Source organism: Gekko japonicus, unplaced genomic scaffold (assembly GCF_001447785.1).
Source record: "Gekko japonicus isolate JY-2015 unplaced genomic scaffold, Gekko_japonicus_V1.1 scaffold702, whole genome shotgun sequence".
In the NCBI taxonomy this organism is placed as follows: domain Eukaryota; kingdom Metazoa; phylum Chordata; class Lepidosauria; order Squamata; family Gekkonidae; genus Gekko; species Gekko japonicus.
Window position 1 is genome coordinate 558,583 of NW_015175377.1, and position 20,456 is coordinate 579,038.

General features: G+C 42.7%; 1 protein-coding gene across 1 annotated transcript; it reads left to right on the forward strand.

The window, feature by feature from the left end:
* The first annotated feature begins 352 nt into the window (after positions 1–352).
* Positions 353–13,298, forward strand: SLC33A1 (solute carrier family 33 (acetyl-CoA transporter), member 1). The gene is made up of 6 exons (XM_015425547.1): positions 353–1,370; positions 5,270–5,460; positions 7,168–7,352; positions 9,486–9,603; positions 10,718–10,933; positions 12,804–13,298. Exons 1-6 carry the CDS (start codon positions 599–601, stop codon positions 12,969–12,971), a joined length of 1,650 nt encoding a protein of 549 aa, XP_015281033.1. The 5' UTR covers positions 353–598; the 3' UTR covers positions 12,972–13,298.
* The last annotated feature ends 7,158 nt before the right edge of the window (positions 13,299–20,456 follow it).

Consider the following 20,456-nt stretch of genomic DNA (forward strand, 5'->3'; position numbering starts at 1 on the left):
CTCTTCATGACGTAGCCCCCTTTCAGCCAGTAGGATAGGACCACGGCTACCTGGAAATTTTTGGAGGCTTGGCGGACCTCATGGATCAGTTCGTGTTTCCGGTGGGGAAGCTTTTATGGGTGGACTAAACCGAATTGCCAAGCACGGAGGACTAAAAATTCTTGTTACTTGAATTTGAGACCTGGGCGAGACGAAGGAAGGCCTGTGACACCAGCGAGGAAGAAGCCCCTTCGTCCTTCTAGCGCTGGTTCGTTTCCCAGCCGAGGTTTGGGGGAGGCTCGTCGCCTCCGACCGGCGAGGCTGACCCAGCAGCGGCGTCTTGGCACCGTCTCACCGCCTCGTATTCCTCGTCCTTCCAGGCCTGAGTCGGTCTCCGCTATTCTTGCAAATGACAAGGGCCAGAGACTGCTTTAGAAGTAGGGAAGGCTGCCTCGTGGACAGTTCCCCCCTCTTTCAGGTGATCTGCCTTTAGCTGAAAGTGCCCCTTGACGGCTTGACTGCTTCTGGGGCTTTGCGAGGCAGCTTTGTAGGTGTAAAGCAGCTACTGTGGAAGGACAACCTGTTCCCCAAAACAACGGCGGCGGATTACGTGTGTGACATGTCACCAACTATCTCACTCAAGGACAGCAGTCGGCAGCGCCGGACTGGAAGCTACCAGCATCCTCTGGAGGTGATGAAGAGTGACTCTCCACCCTTGGACCTTTATGAGGGTGGCCATCCTGAGACAGTTGGTGGAGATGATAGAGAAGCTCTGCTTCAGGAACCGAGTTCTAGACCCACCAGGACTCCCCGAGGCTATCGAGCAGAACTGGGCAGTATCTTGCTTCTCCTTTTCCTCTATGTGCTGCAGGGTATTCCTCTGGGGCTTGCGGGCAGCATACCTCTCATCTTACAAAGCAAGAATGTTAGCTACACAGACCAGGCCTTTTTTAGTTTTGTTTTCTGGCCCTTCAGCCTGAAACTGCTTTGGGCCCCCATGGTGGATGCTGTGTACTTCAAGAGCTTTGGTCGCCGCAAGTCTTGGCTTGTGCCCACTCAGTACGTCTTAGGACTTTTTATGATGTACCTTTCTAAGCAGGTGGACTCTCTACTTGGGGAGGTAGAAGGCAAAAGCCCAGATGTGGTGGCACTTACTGTGACTTTCTTCTTATTTGAGTTCTTGGCAGCCACTCAAGATATAGCTGTGGATGGCTGGGCATTAACTATGTTGTCCAGGGAGAACGTGGGCTATGCTTCCACTTGTAACTCTGTGGGCCAGACAGCTGGTTACTTCCTGGGGAATGTCTTGTTCTTGGCCCTTGAATCTGCTTCCTTTTGTAACAAATATTTGCGCTTTGAGCCTCAACCACGTGGGATTGTTACGCTTTCAGGTATCACTTGTTAATAATGGAAATATCATGAGAGCATGCTGTATCTTTTTTGTAAGCTTAATTGTCAACCCATTGAATGCTGGTCACATGTAGAATTGTCAGAAGTGATGAGAACTCATTCTAAGTTGGGCAGCTTTGGATAGGGCTATAGTGCAAAATGGCTACATCCCTGAGTAGCATTTAGCCTTCAGCACTGTCATACCATCCCAACTTTGAAGGTTCACAGTTTGTCGCATCTTTTAATATGTTCTTTGTGGTAAAAAGCTGGCATTCCCGACCTGTATTTACATACCTATTGAGAATGGAAAGTAACTCTGCAGAAGTTTTGACATCTGCTTTTTGCCATATAAAAGCCAAAAGCTTTCCCCCACTTTTGTTTAGGAAGGCAGGAGTTCTCCATATGTGTATTTTTCTTCATGTTATTATGAAGCATAGGTAAATGTTCATTAAGGAATAAAATAAGGTAATTGCCCTTATTGACTTGATGCTAATGAGAGAAGAAAAATACTTTTGATTCATAAGGTTTAGGAAATTAAAGCAAAATGTGAAATCTGTGAACAAATAGTGTTGAAATATAGTGCTGCCATAGAAAGGCCTAATACTGATTGGGGAACCAGTTAAAGACAAGTCAAGTTTCAGAGCTGGCAGTGTGGTGTGAAGAGTTAAAGTCCTTTTCTCAGTGTCTTCCCTCTCCTCTAACTTTCTGTTAATCATATGGACCATTGTATCAGGCAAAGGAAGGAATATAGCCTGGCCCACTTTGCCAAGACTGGCCCTGTTGTCCCGAACAGAGCTTTAGTGAGACAATAACAAATGGATATTGTGTGTGTTTATGACTTCCATGTGCCTCCTAAATTTGACTTCAGATTGGGGTGTGTGTGTAATCTTTCGCAACCCTGGAACTCTTCAGGAGACATAGGAGGAGGAGATTAGATTTATACCCCACCCTTTACTCGGAGTTTCAAAGCGGTTTACAAACTCCTTTCCTTTCCCCTCCCCACAACAGACACCCTGTGAGGTAGGTGGGGCTGAGAGAGTTCTTTTCAGAACTGTCCTTGAGAGAACAGCTCTGACAGAACATAGTCCCATCCCCATGACTTGTGGTCCCAGTTGATGAGTCCAAGCCACTCGATGCCTGGGTGGTAGATCTATTTTTCTCATGCCAAAATGGTGTCCTAGATGGTAGAACTTTGACTTTTCTAGGATGAATTCATGACAACCATTCATTGTTAGAGGAAAACGTAAAGGCTCAGGGACTCCACTGGGATGGAAGCTGTGTCTCTTCCTCATTCTTATTCTAATGCTTCAAGTGAGAAACAGGTTTTTCCTCTTCCCCATTGTGTTTTAGGCTGCAGCTGAATGGAAGGTATTGAAAACCAAGCTGGCACTAGCCTGCTTAGCCCTGTTATGCATTAATCAGGCTAGAGTGTGCCAGAAAGTTGGGAACTGGCCATGTATATTTATAAATAGTTTCCAAATAGTCTGAAACAAATGGGAACAATGGCTTATGTCATGTGTTAGAGCGTGTTGGGCAGACTTCAGGAGTAGAATTTATATAGCAGGCTGGTCACTGCAAAAACAGCATGGTTTTTGCTGCTGACAGCTTCCTCGAGCAGAGGAAGTTTACTCTGAAGTAAGCCCCACTAAGTTAGTTTCCATTTACAACCAAGTTAGTGGTTACAGCCACCTGAATACTCTAGACTAGCCTGAACTTGTGAGGAGCTAAGCATGGTCAGCTATGGTTATTACTTGAATCAGAGACCACCAAAGTAGTCCAGGATCACTGCCCATCTCTTGCCATGAAGGGTTTCCAGACTGCCATAAGATAGTTGCGATTTGGCCATATTTAATTATTATTATGTATGTTTAGGACCTGAACCTTGGAATCCAGTATTTTCTCTCTTGGATTGTTGTGCAACCGGCAGTGTTTTAATCTCTCCTTCCTTAACAAAATTAGTTGGCTTCCTAATGACCAGCCTACCATATGTCATCTTCCTTTCTTTACTTGTTTGATTAGTAGCTGTAACTTAATCTTCTTAGTTAAAGGGATCTGTGTATATGGCTAGCAATTTCAATATTTTCCCCAGTACTCATTAATTCAGTTGGCTAAGCCTGTATCTAATGTAATCTATTGTAGCCTTTGAAAATCTTAATATTTATGTGATTAGATTATGGGGGCACCTCTGCAGCAGCATATTAGCTTTGAGCTTTGTTTTAATCCTAAATCTGCCCAATATCAGTGCACCTGCATTGACTTTTTTGCATTATTCCCAAGTGTAACTGTTGCAGGTGCTGTCAGATTCCAGTAAATGCTAAAGCCACTTATTTGAGTAACAGGAAAGCTGGAACTCTGCAGGACAGGCAAAACCCCTGATATCAGAGAAAAATGTCAACAGGCATGGTGTCTTTTATTAGGACCAAGTACAATTATAAACTGTGAACTGGCTGACAAACATTACAGTTTGGTGCAGTGGTTAAGTGTGCAGATTCTAATCTGGGAGAACCAGGTTTGATTCCCCACTCTTCCACTTGCAGTTGCTGGATGACCTTGGGCAAGCCATTGTTCTGTCAGAGCTGTTCTTGAAAGAGCAGTTTCTGTCAGAGCTCTCTCAGCCTCATCTACCTCACAGGGTGTCTGTGGAGGGGAGGGGAAGGGAAAGGAGACTGTAAGCCACTCTGAGACTCTGAATGAAGGGCGGGGTATAAATCCAATCTTTTCTTCCTCCCCCTCTTTGATATTAAGTACATAAAAAAGATGGGGAGAAAGATATAAGCCGTGGCCCATAAAACCTGAGTGTTTGGATACATACAGATCTGTGGTCATAACACTTCACTAATGTGAGACTGGGCAGCAGTCCCTGACCGCATTGCCTTGGATTTATCACATGCACGAGTATTTCATCTTTTTATCTAAGCTCCTCAGAATGATGTCTGCAGCATTGACCCATTTTGTCCTCAAAAATACAGTTTTTTTGACCTGGTGAAGACCAGTGAATAAGGTTCAGGGCTAAGCCAGGCTTTGATGCAGGCATCCCTAGTGAAGGCCACCGTTCCATTCACTGCATCTCTCCTCTTTGCCTGCATCTTTCTCTGCAAGGCCTTGCACAATGTAGCTGTTTGTTGTAATGCCAAAGTTTTGTGGCCTTACACTGCTGTACGGGCTGGTTGTGGTTGATCATATTGTTTGTTTTGCTCTGTATAGTGGATGGTGGGACCAGTTGTAAAATAGTGGTTGCTGCTAATCATGTTGGAAGTTATTATAACAATAAGTGAGATTTGAGTCCAGTAGCACCTTAAAGACCAACAAGATTTCCAGGGTATAAGTGCTCGAGACTCAAAGCTCTCTACACCTGAAACTATCTTCACCATAATCAGTCTCTCTACATAGTGTGCCTATACTGGATAGCAAACACCCTTCCCTTCCCTTCCCTTCCCTTCCCTTCCCTTCCCTTTCCTTGAAGGCTGTTTTATGGATACTATTCTAAGATGCTGAATATTGTTTTTATACTAGGTTTAATACTGCCTAGCAAGGGCTTGGCTGTGCAGTGGCTGATTTTAATTTTTTTTAAAAGTTATTTTATTGTTGTATCATTTCTACTTTGTGAGACTCCTCAAGAAGATCTCTCCAAAAGCACAGTATACATTTTCTTTAATTTGTTTAATGAGCTATTCTGGAGTTAATTTAGGGTGTGGATTACAGCCTAGATTAGAAAGGTATCTGGAGATAGGGATCATTTCTGAAGAGGATTTTCTGTGTTCAGGTGATAGAGTGACTGACGTACAGCTGATGGATGTTACTTTCGGTGTATGCTCTTAAACAGTGTGATGTTGGCAGAAAGTGTCTTTTATGATAGAAAAGAATTGAATTGTGAGTGGAAGTAATGTTTTTCTTTTCCCAGATTTCCTGTTTTTCTGGGGTGCCATTTTCTTAATAACCACCACCTTGGTTGCACTCTTGAAAAAAGAAAATAAGGAAGTAAGCTTGTCTAGAGAAGAAACAAAAGGCATCACGGATACATACAAGCTGCTTTTCTCTATCATCAGAATGCCAGCAGTCCTTACGTTCTGTGTCCTGGTTTTAACGGCAAAAGTGAGTAAGTGGGTTGTGGATGCAGGCTGCCTCTACAGGTTTCTAATTTATTAGCAGTTAACCTATGGACCAGTCCCATGAGCAGCAAATAAATAGTAACCATGGGGCATTGTGGTTGCTGCGCACTTGGACTTCTCAGAGTTGTGCTGTTTTAATGAGTTAGTGCAGGGCATCATGTTGGTGCAGTTGCTTGGCTCACTGTTGCTGTGCTGGGCATCCAACCAGTTAATATTGGGTAATGACCCTTGCAATGGGAGCTTGCAGTTGATTGGCAGCAGAGCACAGCTCCACTTGTCAAGCCCCTGGATACCTCTGGCCTTTGTGTTCATAAAGTCAATGCATGTGCCATCTTTGTTACATATATTTGTATGAGCAACAGGGTGGCTTATGTAGCAGTCTCTATGTGTCTTCATCTGTTTTGATGCTTCAGTTTTTGTAGGGACTTGCTGGTCTAAACACATCCTTGTGGGCTACATTCCATATGGTGCCTTTTGTGGATTTAACTGCTAGAATACCTTCTAAACTACATTTCCCAGTAATTAGGGGAAATACACTGCTGGAATCGTTCCCTGAGTAATACAGATAATCACTTGCCTATGCAAGTAATGTCTGCATGATGTGACGCATTCCCATACTCTGGGCTTTCTATTTTTTTGACCTTGGCAGAGAATATAAGTCCAGTTACCTGTGTTAAATTCAACCAAAGAGGCTGGCTGTGCTGCTTCTGTTTGTCTTCCTTCATCACCCTTTCCCCAGATTTTTTTTTTGGGGGGGGGGATTTCCTGCTCATTTTCCACAGTGCTTGTCATTTTCTTCTAGATGTAGCATCAAGAGAGCAGTGGGACAATTTGGAAGTCTTGCACCATTCTCCGAACTGTCATCCTCTACAATTCTCTGTATTTTTCAGGGGCTTGAGCAAGTGAACTTATTTCTTCCCCCATATTTTTCTTTTTAGTGCTGCATAGTTCAGGGTCCCCCAGTTTTTCACCTGTGAGCACCATGGTGTCCACAAGTACTTCCCCTGGCACCTGTTGAGCTTTTCAGAGAGTAGCCAGGGCTTTTGTACGTAAGGGTTTGTTATTGGCTGCCCTTATTCAAATGAAAAATTTCCCCATGCATACAATAGCAGCAGCAGTTACCGCTGGAGGATCAGGACTAGTAAGCCTCCAGGATTGTGGTTCCCCTTCTCTTTCTCCCCCCCCCCCCGCGGCTGCCCTCACTTGCAAAGTGAGGAGGGAGGGATCCGTGGCCGCCATGCATCCCATGGCAGCCATTTTGAGTTTGGCTCTACCTCCTGTGGTGGCCATTTTAGCGTGATGCACACTGCCCTTCTTAAAATTCCAGGGGTGCCCACAGGCTCAAAAAGGTTGGGGGCGCTGGTGTAGTGGTTGCCAGAAGTACTAGGAGACCTGAGTTGAAATCTCCACTCTGCTGTGAAACTCACTGGGGTTAATTTAGGCCAGCTTCTGCCCTCCCCCCTTCAGTATTCTTTCTCTTCTGGAGCATTTTCAGTCTTCATCATGCCAGGTTCTTAGCCTTTTTCTCTTTCTATTGTGGGGTGGTGGTTGGGTATCTAGGGAGTCCCCCAAGTAGGCAGAACCCCCTACCATGACGGTGGGTGCCCTGATTTTGTAGTTTTCCTTATAAGCACAGGGGTTAGCCCGTTTACTAATGGATGTATTAACAGTACATGCTCTTGTATTGCAGATTGGCTTCTCAGCAGCAGATGCGGTTACAGGACTCAAACTGGTAGAAGAAGGAGTGCCTAAGGAACACTTGGCTCTGCTTGCTGTTCCAATGGTCCCCCTGCAGATCATATTGCCTCTGATCATCAGCAAGTACACAGCAGGCCCACAGCCTCTGAACACATTTTACAAAGCCATGCCATTTAGGTAAAAAAGGCTTTTGAATGTACATTTGTTCATACCTTGCATCATCCATCAATATGAGACTATAATTTCCAGCCTTTAAAACGCTATGCGATTCCGTGTCAAAATTTTAATTGGTAAACATTGTGCAGTGACTGTAGACTTGAAATCCCTCCATCTGTTCATTGTGCAGTTTCTCATGAAAGGAGGTAGCATTTCTTAATTAAACCGCACAAGAGCTTTGCTTAATTAAGAGTGCACCTATGAAAGGACTACCTCCCCCCCCCCCCCCAAACCCGGTCGACTTTCACCATCAGTCTTCAGCTGAAATAGGCTTGCCTTTGACATTTATGTTGGGAATAATTTGGGGCTTCTGGGTACTTCCTGTTTGGCCTGTGGAGCTGATTCTGTTCAGTGATTCAGGCTAAGTGGGCATATCAAGATTTCTTTCTGGACTGTAAAAGTTCTCTTTGTGTAAGAGAGTGAGCTAACTTCTGTCTTGCGTTGCTTGTCCATCTTGTGTTTTAACTAGAATCCATGTGTCAGATTTGCAAAGCCAGAATGCATCCTTGGAGTCTCATACCAGTTCAGGCATAAATATGTATACATAAGTGATCTTTGCTATACATTCCAACTTGAGAACAAAAACAGTGCTTGGCGAGATCAAATCAAGTTCCAACAAGACCAACATTCATAGCAACCAGGAGGATCTAGATAGGGGTGTGCGCTCGGTATATACCAAGCCAAATAAATACCCCAAAAATACTTTATCGGTATTTTTCAGGTATTTGTGCAGCCAAATCAGATTAGAGGATCTGATTCTGCTACTAAAATAGCCATGCCCAAATAAAAGTTGATATTATTCGGCTTTTATTCAGGTGTGTCTAGAAGGAATTTAAAGAGACAGTGGTCTCTTTAAATGCCTTCTAAGCTGACTTGCCGAGTTGTGCTGCTGCAGCAACTCAGTGAGTGAACTCAGAAGGTGTTTAAACTTTAAATGCCTTCTGAACTCGCTGAGTTGTGCCGCCGCCACGGCACAACTCAGTGAGTGAACTCAGAAGGCATTCAAAGTTTAAATGCCTTCTGAATTAGGAATGAGCCTGAACCAGGAAAATGTAGCCATTAGCCATTTAAACCTAACTGCGGGGCTGGTGAGGCTGTTCGCTGTTAGGCTGACATGGCTGGAAGCCAATTTGTCAATCCTTTTCACCCCGCCCCTCAGCTTGGAAACGGGGGAAACAAAAGGGATTGATGAATTGGCTTCCAGCCATGTCAGCCTAACAGTTGATGGGCTTACCCACCCCGCTGTTACATTTAAATGGCTAAAAGCCTTTTTGCTCCTTCCCCTGCTTCCAAGCTCACCTACCTGGCTGTTAGGGAACTCAGAAGGCGTTTAAAGTTTAAAAGCCTTCTGAACTCCATTATACCCTATGGGGACAGTCCCTATAGGGTGTAATGGAGCCCAATAAAATTAGGTTTCCCAAATCCCAATATAATACCAATATTGGGATTTGGAAATATTCAGGAATACCGATATTTTATGGGTCCAATTGGAAAAAATACCATTTTTTGCACACCCCTGGATCTAGATCTGGGCTGACAAACATAAGGCCCAGGGGCCAGAACCAGCCCATCCAGGGCTCTTATGTGGCCCACAAGCAACTAGTGCAAGGGAGGGAAGAGGAGACTGCTTGGGGGAGTGGGGGGGGGAGCTACTCTGATTTTGGCTTCAGCACAGCGGAACAACCTCGTCTGCAGCAGACAAGCAGCATGGGAGTGTCTGCCTAGTGCTGCACCTCTGGCTCTCCAGTCCACCCTCTCCCAGTCCATGAGGCCCTGCAGTGAGGATACACCAACTCGGAGCTTACCAGCTACTGTCTTTTATACAGTTTATATCTCCAGTACTTGGCATTATGTTTTATGGCACACGTGGCCTGGCCCGACAAAGTGACATTTATGTCAAATCCAGCCCTTGTAACAAATGAGTTCGACACCTCTGATCTAGATGGTCCAGTTGGCCAATGTTAAGCTCTTTCCTGATAATGTATTGTATCATAAACCCTGTTTGATCCTATTGCCGCAATATTGGGAGCATGGTGTTGTTTACTAACTAGAAATGTTTCCCCTCATCCCTCTTTTGCCCCTTTCCCCCCGCAGGTTATTGCTTGGGTTGGAATTTGCCTTCTTGGTTTGGTGGACTCCCAGAGTAAAATATGAAGGAGGATTTCCTATCTATTATTATTTTATATTATTGCTGAGTTATGCTTTGCATCAGGTAATGTTACTATAATTATTCTGTCATGCGTAAATTCATCTTTATCAGTGTAATTGGGCCCATTTTACAGCAGTTTTCCATGTGGGCAATATATTGTGCTTAAGCATTGTTCAAGAATGCAGAATGTCCCGTCTGTTCCTCATGCTTTCTTATTGTTGCTGTTAATTCCAGGCTTCCCTAAATAATTAGATAGATTTTGCTCACAACAACAGAGAAAACATGCATAATATGAATTGCTGCATTTGGGCGCAGTGTGACTGATTGAACTTTGTACAAAGAATTTTGAGTGTCCAAATTACACATGATTTTAAAAATCTAGTATTCCATATATTATGCCCGAACCAGAGACTGAAACAGTAACTAGGAGAAGCATAGTAGCTAATAGAATGAGCTGTACTAAGCACCTTCAGCCTGAGTACTTGAGCCCAGGCACCTTCTATAGCTGGCTGCTTAAAGGTGCAGCTCTGCCATTTTTTGCCTCCTTTGCCTTTTGTATCTGCTAGTGAAGGGGCTAAGTGTTCTTCCTTGTGCATTCTAGTGAAATTGGAATCAACTGCTGCCCCCTTCCCAGAAGGGAGACTTTATTGTGTAACTCAGAGACCAAACAAACCTCTTTCAAAATGTTAAGAAATTGAATAAGAAAATAAAAGTGTGCACATCATAAGTAAATGTAACAGAATGAGCAAGGACCAAAGAAAAAGGTGATAAAAACTGACCTGAACTCTTACATACCCTGAATGATAGGAAGTTAGGGTAGGTGATTGATTGTTGTAGTTGCAAGCATTTAGAAATCATCCGGTACCTTCTTTCAGTGGTTTGGTGGCTTCTGCCTTTGTGGTCTCAGCAACATGTCCTCTGCAACAGCTGCTAAGGCCATTTGCATCTTTATGGCAGTGGAGAGTTTCATGCCTGGGAGGGTGAATCATACTGACTCTTTTCTCATTTCCCCTGCCAGCCGGCTAAAGGCACTTTGTAACCTCTGAGCCTGTGTAGAGTGCCAAGCCTTAACACACATTTTAGAATGTGCAGATTCTGGAGTGTAAGGCAGTTCACTACATCTACCATTTAAGCATTCTGTCTTTTGTGTTTGTGTCCTTGCTTGTCCTTCCCCTAGATTACACTGTACAGCATGTATGTTGCTGTAATGGCTTTCAATGCCAAAGTGAGCGACCCACTCATTGGTGGCACCTACATGACGCTTCTTAACACAGTATCGAATCTGGGAGGAAACTGGCCTGCCACAGTAGCTCTTTGGCTTGTGGATCCACTTACGGTGAAGGAATGTGTTGGAGTTCAGGGACACGACTGTGGGACTGCAGCTGCTGCTGAAGTAAGCTATTTATTTATTTCATTCCATTGATTAATCGCCTATCCCCACAATTGTGGGGCTCTAGGCAATGTACAAGAGTTCTAAAAGTATTAAAAAACCCATAAAAACGAAATCTGACATCATACAGTAATTAAAAGCAAGTGGTACAATTTTGTAGCTCCCTAATATATCTGGTATGTGAGTGCTTCACACATTCTGGGGGGGAAGTAAGTTCTGTAAGGAATAAGGGTCCAGGTAGGGTGCCAGCCATGATGTTAACCATTGTTGTCCTAAGCCGAATGCCTGGTGGAACATCTCTGCCTTACAGGCCCTGTGGAATTGCGTAAGTTAGAGGAATGGCAGGTTTTTCATTCAAATGCTAGGTTGCTTAAATATGGTGACTCTTTTAACAGTGGCTTTCTTTATATGTCCTGTCAGATATTGTGGGGGAGAGCTAGGCGTATTGTTGAAATGGACATTAAATTGTACTTATTGTTGAAAATATACAATCCCGCTTCACAGGCTATTTGTCTGTTTTGCAAAAGAGATGCGGGACTTTTCCAGAAAATGTGAAACTGGATTAATTTGGTAGAATCTCCTCCCACCCACACTTTGTATGTAAACCTCAATTTTATGTAACTCTCACAGTTGGGGAAAGGGGCAAAGGCAGAATGACACTGGGGGGGGGGAAACTTTAGACTGGCCCTGCCCCCAGGCAAGGAAGAGCTGGAAAGATGGCATCTATCGCCATCACCCCTCCCATGGTGCTAAGAAAGGGCCTTGGAGAAACCAGCTGGCACATCCCTCTGTCCTTTTCTCCCTGGGCCTCTTCCTCTTGTCCTGTGGCATGGTCTGAGCTCATAGATGCAGAGGAGGTGGGAGAAGAAAAAAACAGCGGATGCACCAGCTGTTTCCGTCAAGGTGTCTCATCGCACCACATGGGGTGGGCACAGGCAGGTGACTAGCCCCCCTCATCCCCCACCCTGACATATGGTATCACGAAGTGACATTCGGCATGCCCCCACCCAACCTTTCCCCTCCCACCTCCTACTCCCTGCACAAGCCCAGACCTTGCAGCTGTGTGAGAAGTGAAAGGTGGGGTGGAGTGGGGTGGGGTGGGGTGGAGAAGGACAGAGGACATTCAGGGCAGCCCTTTCCCGGAGCTCTCCGCAAAAGCCTGCCCCACTTCCTCCATGCTGTCATTCCAGTCCTGGGTAGCACTCTCCATTTCCATTGCAGGTTGCCACCGCCAGCTGCCACCACTCTGGACTTCGGGTCCCTTGAGAAAACCCAGAGTACCCTCCGAAGCCCATCCAAAATGCCCCTTTTTAAGCCGAGATCATAGGTGTGATGACCAGGCAGAGAACACTTAAACAAATGGTTTATTAGCACAGTACTGGGGCAAGGAAAACAAGCCAAGGTGCTTTAAAATATATAACAGTGTTTAAAGGCAAAATAAATGAATCTAACTCGACTACCTAGTTCACTTAACTAGTTACTATTTCAAGGCCCACAGCCTTCTTATACCAGGCCTCCTGCCTGTATTCACTCTTGTCCCAAGTGAGGGATCTTTCTCCTCAGACCAAACTGTCCCCTCAGCTTTACTCTCTGTGTGAGGCAAGACTGCAGAAGAGAAAAGAACCCAGTTCAGAAAGCTTAAGTTCCATTCCCTCACCCAATCTCTGTACACTGATTGGCTACAACCGTTGCTAAGCATTGTGGGGGTTGTAGGCTGTCTGCTCTCCAGTCCCACACAGGCTTCTAGGCCTTTCTCCTAGGCCTACACAGATCATGACAAGGGCAATTAATTCTTAAGATACATTTTTATGTCAAATGCAATTTTTTTGGTAGTGCATATTTAATGCCTTTTCTGTCTCCCTCTTTCTTGCAGCTTTGTACAAAAGAAGGTGGCTCATGTGTAATAACCCTTGATGGTTATTATGTGGAGTCCATAACATGTGTTGTTTTAGGATTTGCTTGGTGGCTCTTTCTTGGACCGAAATTTAAAAAGCTGCAGGATGAGCGACCATCTTCATGGAAATGCAGGAGAACCAGCTAATGGAAATCACATACAAGAAACACTAGCAAAGTTTTGGCTTAGTCCTGGGACAAAGGTGTCTTCCCTAAAATGAGTCCACAAGAGAACAAACTTATCTGTTGGGGAAAGAGCAGTCAATGTACAAATGCCAAATAACTTTGCGCAAAAAAAAAGAGTAAAGCCAGGAAAGTAATATACGGATATGTGATAAAGTCAGCCCTCTCCACGTAAAATTATCTGTAAGGTGAGAAAAAAACACACTCAAACAGCATTTTCAAACTATGGAGCTGCTTCAGCCCAAAATATGCAGTTGTCTAAAGAAATCAATGTTATCTCTTAGTATAGATCTGCAGATACAATGCACTTTCACCTTACAATAATTTAATGTAAAACGTTGAATGTGTACTGTAAGTGAGCTGGGGGGGGGGGTAAATTGGTACAGCACAAATTATTCCCTGCTAATACTTTATATAAGAGAAAGCAATTGAGTATCAAAGATGCTCTTGAGTATTTTCCTGGCTTCTATAAGCTTTAAAGATTTGTAAGAGGAATATTTTTATAATGGTGAAAATGTAGCTTTTGAAACACATATGGACATTTATTTCAAGGCACTTTGAGTTTCAAACAGAGATCGTTTCTTCATTGCAGAGTTGTTATGAGGTGGCATGCGTTTACTGGGCATTATGATGATGGTAGCCAGTAATGACGGAGGGATCATTAAACGACCAAAGAAGCAGCTTCCAGAATATTTGAAGCGAGTGTAAAGTGTGTTCAGTCTGTATGTGTGAGACCAGATGATGGTTTTTCAGGATATGAGCATACCTTTTGGTAGCTTGTATGCGGAATCCAAAGAACACCAGACAAAGGAAGTTTTTCACTTTCACAAAGATTAATGCAAGATAGTGGTGATGGATTTGGATCCCAAGGCTCACTTCTATTAAGTGAGTATCTTCCTCTGATGAAGGGTTTCACTCAGTAGTAAATATTTGTTTGGATCCAACACAACACTCCCATCATTCCTAGCTGGCACCACACGATTCTTATAAAGGTATTGCTGTGTGATAACTATTAAGAGGAAATTGTCTCTTTAGTGCCTTAGAGATGTACAGCATGCTGTATGTCAAGTGTAAAGGGGGCACTGTACAGCTTGTTGGATGTAAGCGGTACATCTGTCATGATGTCAAAATACCTTCCAAAGGTTACTGAGGTTACTGTGAGACTCCTGCTGAGGGTGATGTGAAATACTGGTACTGGAGGCATGTTCTGTAGCTGCTTCACTGGCTATTTTCAAAGGTGACTTCTTGCTGGAGTATTCCTGATTCAGGTGAATCTGGGTCTCTTACAGAGCAGTTTTCTTTTACATCTCTCTTCAGAAGTACATAAGCTTCTTACAAGAGGTAGCTAACACACAGATCCTAAGTATGCTTACTTGGGTATGAGTGCCATTGAAGTTTCTGGGACTTGTTTCCAAAGAGACAGGTTTAGAATTTGGGTGTCGGTGCTCTAATGCTATCAACATCTTTCTTTTAAGAATCCAACATAGTGTGACCCTGGCCCAGACTCCTCCTTACCTCATGCCTTCCTCATCCCATCTGAAGAGCACACCAAAGAAGCAGCCCACAGTGAAGCAACTTGTAACCAAAAGTTGGTTAGATATGAATTTCTGGACTTAATCCAGTGTAGGTTAAGGGGTTCAGTCAGAGTTTTGCCGTATTAACTGCAACCATCGATCTAGATCTATTTGAATTGTCCTGTTACCATCAGCTGCTTGAAGTAGTTGCCTTTGGGGTTGCAAGATGTTGGTATGTTGCACTGGTTGAACCAGATTCTTGGTCTTGTTTGATAGAAAATTAGGTTACAAGTTTTGCTGATCCTTTGTTCCTCTGCTGCTTGATCTGTAGACCTTAGGTGGTGATGCTTGTCTTTATATCGTGAAAAAGCATCATATGAGCTTGATAATGGGCTGTGCTGGATTCCTTTGTTAACCTTAGCAGACTTTGAGAGTCTAGGCTTTCCCATTCAGTATGTTGCTCCAACGTAATGATGCTTTATCTTGTAACATAGTTCAGATAATAGTTTAAATAATCCTGTTTACTTGAATGGAAAATCCAGTGTGTTCTTCAAACACTCTCATTTTCAGTAGTTGTTTACAATAAACTGATTTTTGTCTGCCTTAAATTCAATCTCTTCTCAAAGGCTGGATAAGCACAAGTAACATAACATTCATTTTAGTTAATTACCATGCATTTATTTGCTGTTCCGTTGATTTTTTTTTTTTGGCGTCGCAGCATTGATAAAGCCCCTGTTCCTTAATGCAAAATGGTATCTAAGCAGCATTTAGAAGAGGCTACTTCTAGAAAAGGGTATCTAGATTGAGAGATATGCACAGTACACTTCCGGTTAGCCTTTTTATGTTTAACAGTTCTGTGTTACCGTTCCTACCATGTGCCAAGATAAAGATTTATTCATTTTTTTAAAATGGTCGATGCACTAGAGTAAATTCTGTGAATACGTAATTAAAACTAAAACCCAGAATCAATAGCAGAGCACAATCCAGAAAGTCCCATAAGGCAATGAGATCTTCCAAGTTGGCTCAGCATTCCCAAGGGAACTTTAGGCTTGTCTTTCTTGCATAACAGTCTGCCATGCCTCATATTAAATCAAAACCTTTTGGCTAAGGGGCCCTGCTATCCAAAGAAAGCGGGGCGGGGGGATAATCTTACAGGACATACCCATGTACTTGGGCTCAGTTCGCTAGTAGCTCTTTGGATTCTGATGTGAGGGTAGTGGCTGCTTTCACCTCAGCTTAATTTTTTTTCAATTGATTGATCTCAACTGGTAGGTTATTTTCTAAAAACCATAGCTATTGGTTATTTGATCTGGTTGCAGGCACAAGCAACTGTAATTTTAAAAATCCTGTTTAGATATCGCTAGGTATAATTGACAGCATGATATAGATGTGTCAAATGGATTATTTCCTCCAAAATGTATCTCTTTCTCTGCACTGTATAAAAAAGGAGCAGACATTCTGTTGTTGAAAGCTGTTTGGAGTGTGCTATGTGAAGATGCAAATAAATTAGGCTAATATTTCAGAGCAGGGTACAAGTAGTATACATTGTTGGGGGGGGGGGATTTTCTAATTAGAGTCTGAAGGACTTTCACTAAGGTTTGATTTCAAGAAGATGTTCACATAATTGGAATATGTCATCTTAGCATTTAATTGCTTGTCAGGTTAATGAGAGATCCTAGATAGCAGTTCTGAACATTTCAGCAATCTAATACAATTTGTTCATGAAAAGTGAAACATGTGCTCTTGTTCTGCTGGTGTATTACGATGGATTCCTTATGTGTAGGAGAAAGGCATGCTGAGCTGTGATAAGAGTATTATTTGCCAACTGCAGCTTGAATTTATTACCCAGTGATGTACTTAAAAACATTACCTCGATCTTTGTTGGATTTTTAAAGCTTAGCTACTGTTTCTGGGTATTTGCTTAACTGTAAAGTCACCGATTTTCTGAGAGTGCTGTTTGCGTTTGCCTGGATTTTAATTCCTTGGGAATTCTGTTTGTATCTATGAAGTTTCATCAGACATATCCACAGTGGTATTGTATAATATATACTATTACCTTCTATTGAAGAAGACAAAATCTCAAGTTACTTGACATGAATTAATTATACAATCAACTTCATTTTATATAACACTTTCTAAGTAATGTACTAATTGGAAAAAAGCATTATACAATTTGCTTAAATGGACCATGTGAAAAGCTGGCTTTACTGAGAAATGATTCAGTTGTGGCCAGGGACTTTCTGGAATTATTACTTATTTGGGTGTAATAATAGAAGGGGAATAGAGGTATAATGTATATGCTGAACTATTTTTTAATAAGTTTGGTTTTTTTATCTGTTACAATATGCTGTAAATTAAAGCATTGCTATTTTAAAATACAAGCAGTTCTGTTTACTTTGAAGCGGCTATTAATCGTATTAAAGAACAGAACAAAAACGTTGGTTGATTGACAATTAAATGGCCAACTTCTAACAGGCAACATAACATGTTTAACATTCTGTTTTACCAAAAGTGTTTGCTTTTACCATCACTTTTCAATGTAAAGCTTTAAGAATTATGTAAATCCTTGTTGTTAATTATCAGAGCACAGTATGGTTTCTTTGTTATTTAAAGTGCTAAGTTCATGGGAACACCTTATTAGAAAGTCTTGGAAGTTCTCCAGTTTGTTTCAATAAAGCAATATTCCGATTTTAATGTTTTGTGTGTATTTTCTTAGAAGTCTTGTTGAGTGTGATCAGTATCGTTAAAAAGAATGTATACTTTGATACCATGTAATTGTTCATAGCGATCAAATTAATAGAATTAGAGAGAGGTTTTTCTGTGCCTTCTCTTCTTCCTTCCACTATCTCAAGCACTGTGCTTCCAAAACAATTCATGTCGCCCTGAGGTAAGATGGATGATTACTTGACTGGGAATGTCTCAGTTACTTTGTGCTGCTGAACTGGAAAGAGGGTTGGAGGACTTGTAGTGGCTGGCATATAGTGAAACAGCTGTGAAATTAATGAATCAAAATTCTGTTGTTAAGTTAGCATGGATAAGCAGAGGGCCCTAGAAGACCTCAAGTTTTTAAGACCCCAGGCCCTGCCTGCAACTTGAGAGTGCTGGGGATCAGGTAGAAGCTCAAGTTTTTAAAGACTGCTTTGTGCACTGCAGATTTTGATATACATTGGAAAACTGTTTGCTTTTCTGTACAGAGAAGACGTGTCCGTGGGAAATGTGGCATGCATTAATTTCCCCAGATACATAGAGCAACTTCTGTGCATATCAGCAACCCAGTCCAGGCAAGAGTATTTAAACACTTCCTCACCATACTTTGAGGTGTGTAAAACAATTCCTATGGTAAAGTCTGTGAGTGAAACTACCAAAAGTCTGTCTGCAAATTAAGTACTTTAGTTTCATGGAAGTTTTAAGGCGTGCCTCAAAGTAAAACTGTTGCGGGATGCTGGCCTATAGTACATCTTGATTTTGTGAGAGTCCCATAGGCACGAACAGAAAATGGCCGAAATTGAGGACCTTAACCACACACACACACTATTTATTTATATACAGAGGTCATTTCGGGGGGGAACGCGGGGGAACACAGTTCCCCCGGGTGAGGTGCAGGGGGGCGGGGCACACAATGAAGCCCCGCCCCCTGCTTCCGGCCGCCCCGCTTCCAGCCGTCATTCAGCCAGGAGGAGGCAGGAGAAGAGGGAGGGTAGGTTGCTCCCCCCCCGCCTCTCCCCACCCCTGCCTGGGGCCAGGGAGGGCCTTGGCGGGGCTTCCTCGCACTCCCGCCGGCCTTGCAGGTCCACCACCAGGCCCCTGATGTCAGGGGGTGTGGTATATGCTAATGAGTTATGCTAATGAGTTCCCCTAGCTCTTTTTGTACTAAATGACCCCTGATACCAACAGATATTCTCCATATGAACTGTACTGAATTCTTAGTCAGGACGAATTGCATATGTTGTGAGCGAATCACAAATCTTGGACACCTCAGGATATCTTTTGCCCCCTCAGACGGAAGAAAGAGTCCAACTGCAGTGGCCAAGAAAACTTTCAGGTAATACTGTAATCATCTGAGACTGTATGCCCATCTGAGCAATATATTTGTAACTTCAGTGTGGTTCTATATCTGAAGGGGGTACAAATGTCATTAGTAACACAGACTGTCTTTCATCTGCTTTGGTTGGTTTGCCATCTGTACCTGTTTCTGGAAAGAGATTGCCTTGCCACAGTTATATGTGCTGTGATGACATAGTGTCCAGGGTGGATGACTACAATGTTCTTTATGGAGAGCTCTCTTTGAAAAGTGTTTGGAAATGTCAGGTACTTACTGGGAACTTGCTGTGGATAAACGTACTCTGATACTTTTAGATCTTTGCTGGCAAAATGTCTCTTTACATAAGGACAATGCTTATACCTATGCAGACCCTGATCTGGATGAGCCAGGCTAGCCCGGTCTTGCAAGATATTGGAAACTAAGCAATGTTGGGCCTGGTTAGCACTTGGATGAGAGACCACCAAGGAAGTCCAGGGTTGCTCTGCAGAGACAGGCAAGGGCAAGTCACCTCTTAACGTCTCTTGCCTTGAAAGCCCCATGGGGTGGCCATAAATTGTCTGCAATTTGATGGCACTTTCCTCCTCCACCACATACCTAGGCAGAGATATAACTTGTATGAAAGATCTTTTTTGAGCCAGGGTGCAGTATTCTTTTAAGAAGAGATTACTGATCGAATGAATGGCTTATAAAACCTCCTTTCCGCAAAATTCTACAAATGAGATATGCGATAACTGAATTGTTAAGGAAATATAAGGAAGCTGGAAACAGCTTGAAAAGCTGTTTAGTAGTGGTTTCCTTGGTTATATTTCAGGGTTCTGTAATTTGTTGGTGAAAGTGGAGAGATCAAATCTTAGCTATGTTGTCAATTGAAATAAAATGGTTAGAATTACTAAATGATGTTTACAAATTGTTATGAAGACATGCATACTAAACACTTATTTCACCTGACTAAAGAGCAAACTGTGAAAATAATGCATGGCACCTGACATCCTGCAGTTTTTCATATACCACTGATACCAGAACTTATGTTGGAGTTATCACTCAAAAATGCAAAAAACAGAGAACCACAGCCCCGATGAGCAATGAAAAAGAGGAACAACAAAAGCTGTGTATGTACGCTAAATAACAATACCAAAGCCAATAATTACAAATATATAATTAAGTACAAAAATATTATTAATCATAAGTCATATAACATGTACAAAAAAGGCCCAAAACAATTTTGTTGACGAAATTTTACAGAGTACAAAGTTGTTTCGTAGTCTTCCTCCAAAGAGGACTATCGTATTCTCTCTCAAGTCAGGCAGATTTGTATGTTTTCAGTTGTTCTCAACTAGAACTTTTTATGGCACCAAATCTTTTTGTATGGGATATGATGACCATTTGATCCTTTGGTTGCTTTATTATGTTAAAAGACTGCACTTGCCTCAGAGCTTATCATGAGCCTGTTAATTGCTACAAGACAATGTGTGATGTCTTGCTGGAAATCCTCTCTAGCCCCTAATAGTAATGATGGGAAGAAAATAGCTTTCATGCCTAAAGCAGCATGTGAAAGTATAAGTATAAATGAAGATGTAAGGGCTGATACATTCACTGAAAGATGGACCTTGTGTATAATGTCATGGAATAAAAAAACTACTGATGGTTGGTTTCCCTCCTTTTGTGTTTCTTGAAACTTTGTAATGAGTGTTTTTTGTGTGCCCCCCATTATTCTCTCCCCCCTTAACAATAAAATAAGGGGCAGGGGAGATCTTGAATTGCACAATTGACAATGCTGGTTTCAGCTGATTATGTCCTGAACAAGTTTGGTAACAAGGTGTGACAGTTCTTTCCCATGCCAAGCTCCCTGACATTGTGATGGTGTCTTGTCTGGATGGCTTCAGAGGCTGGTGGG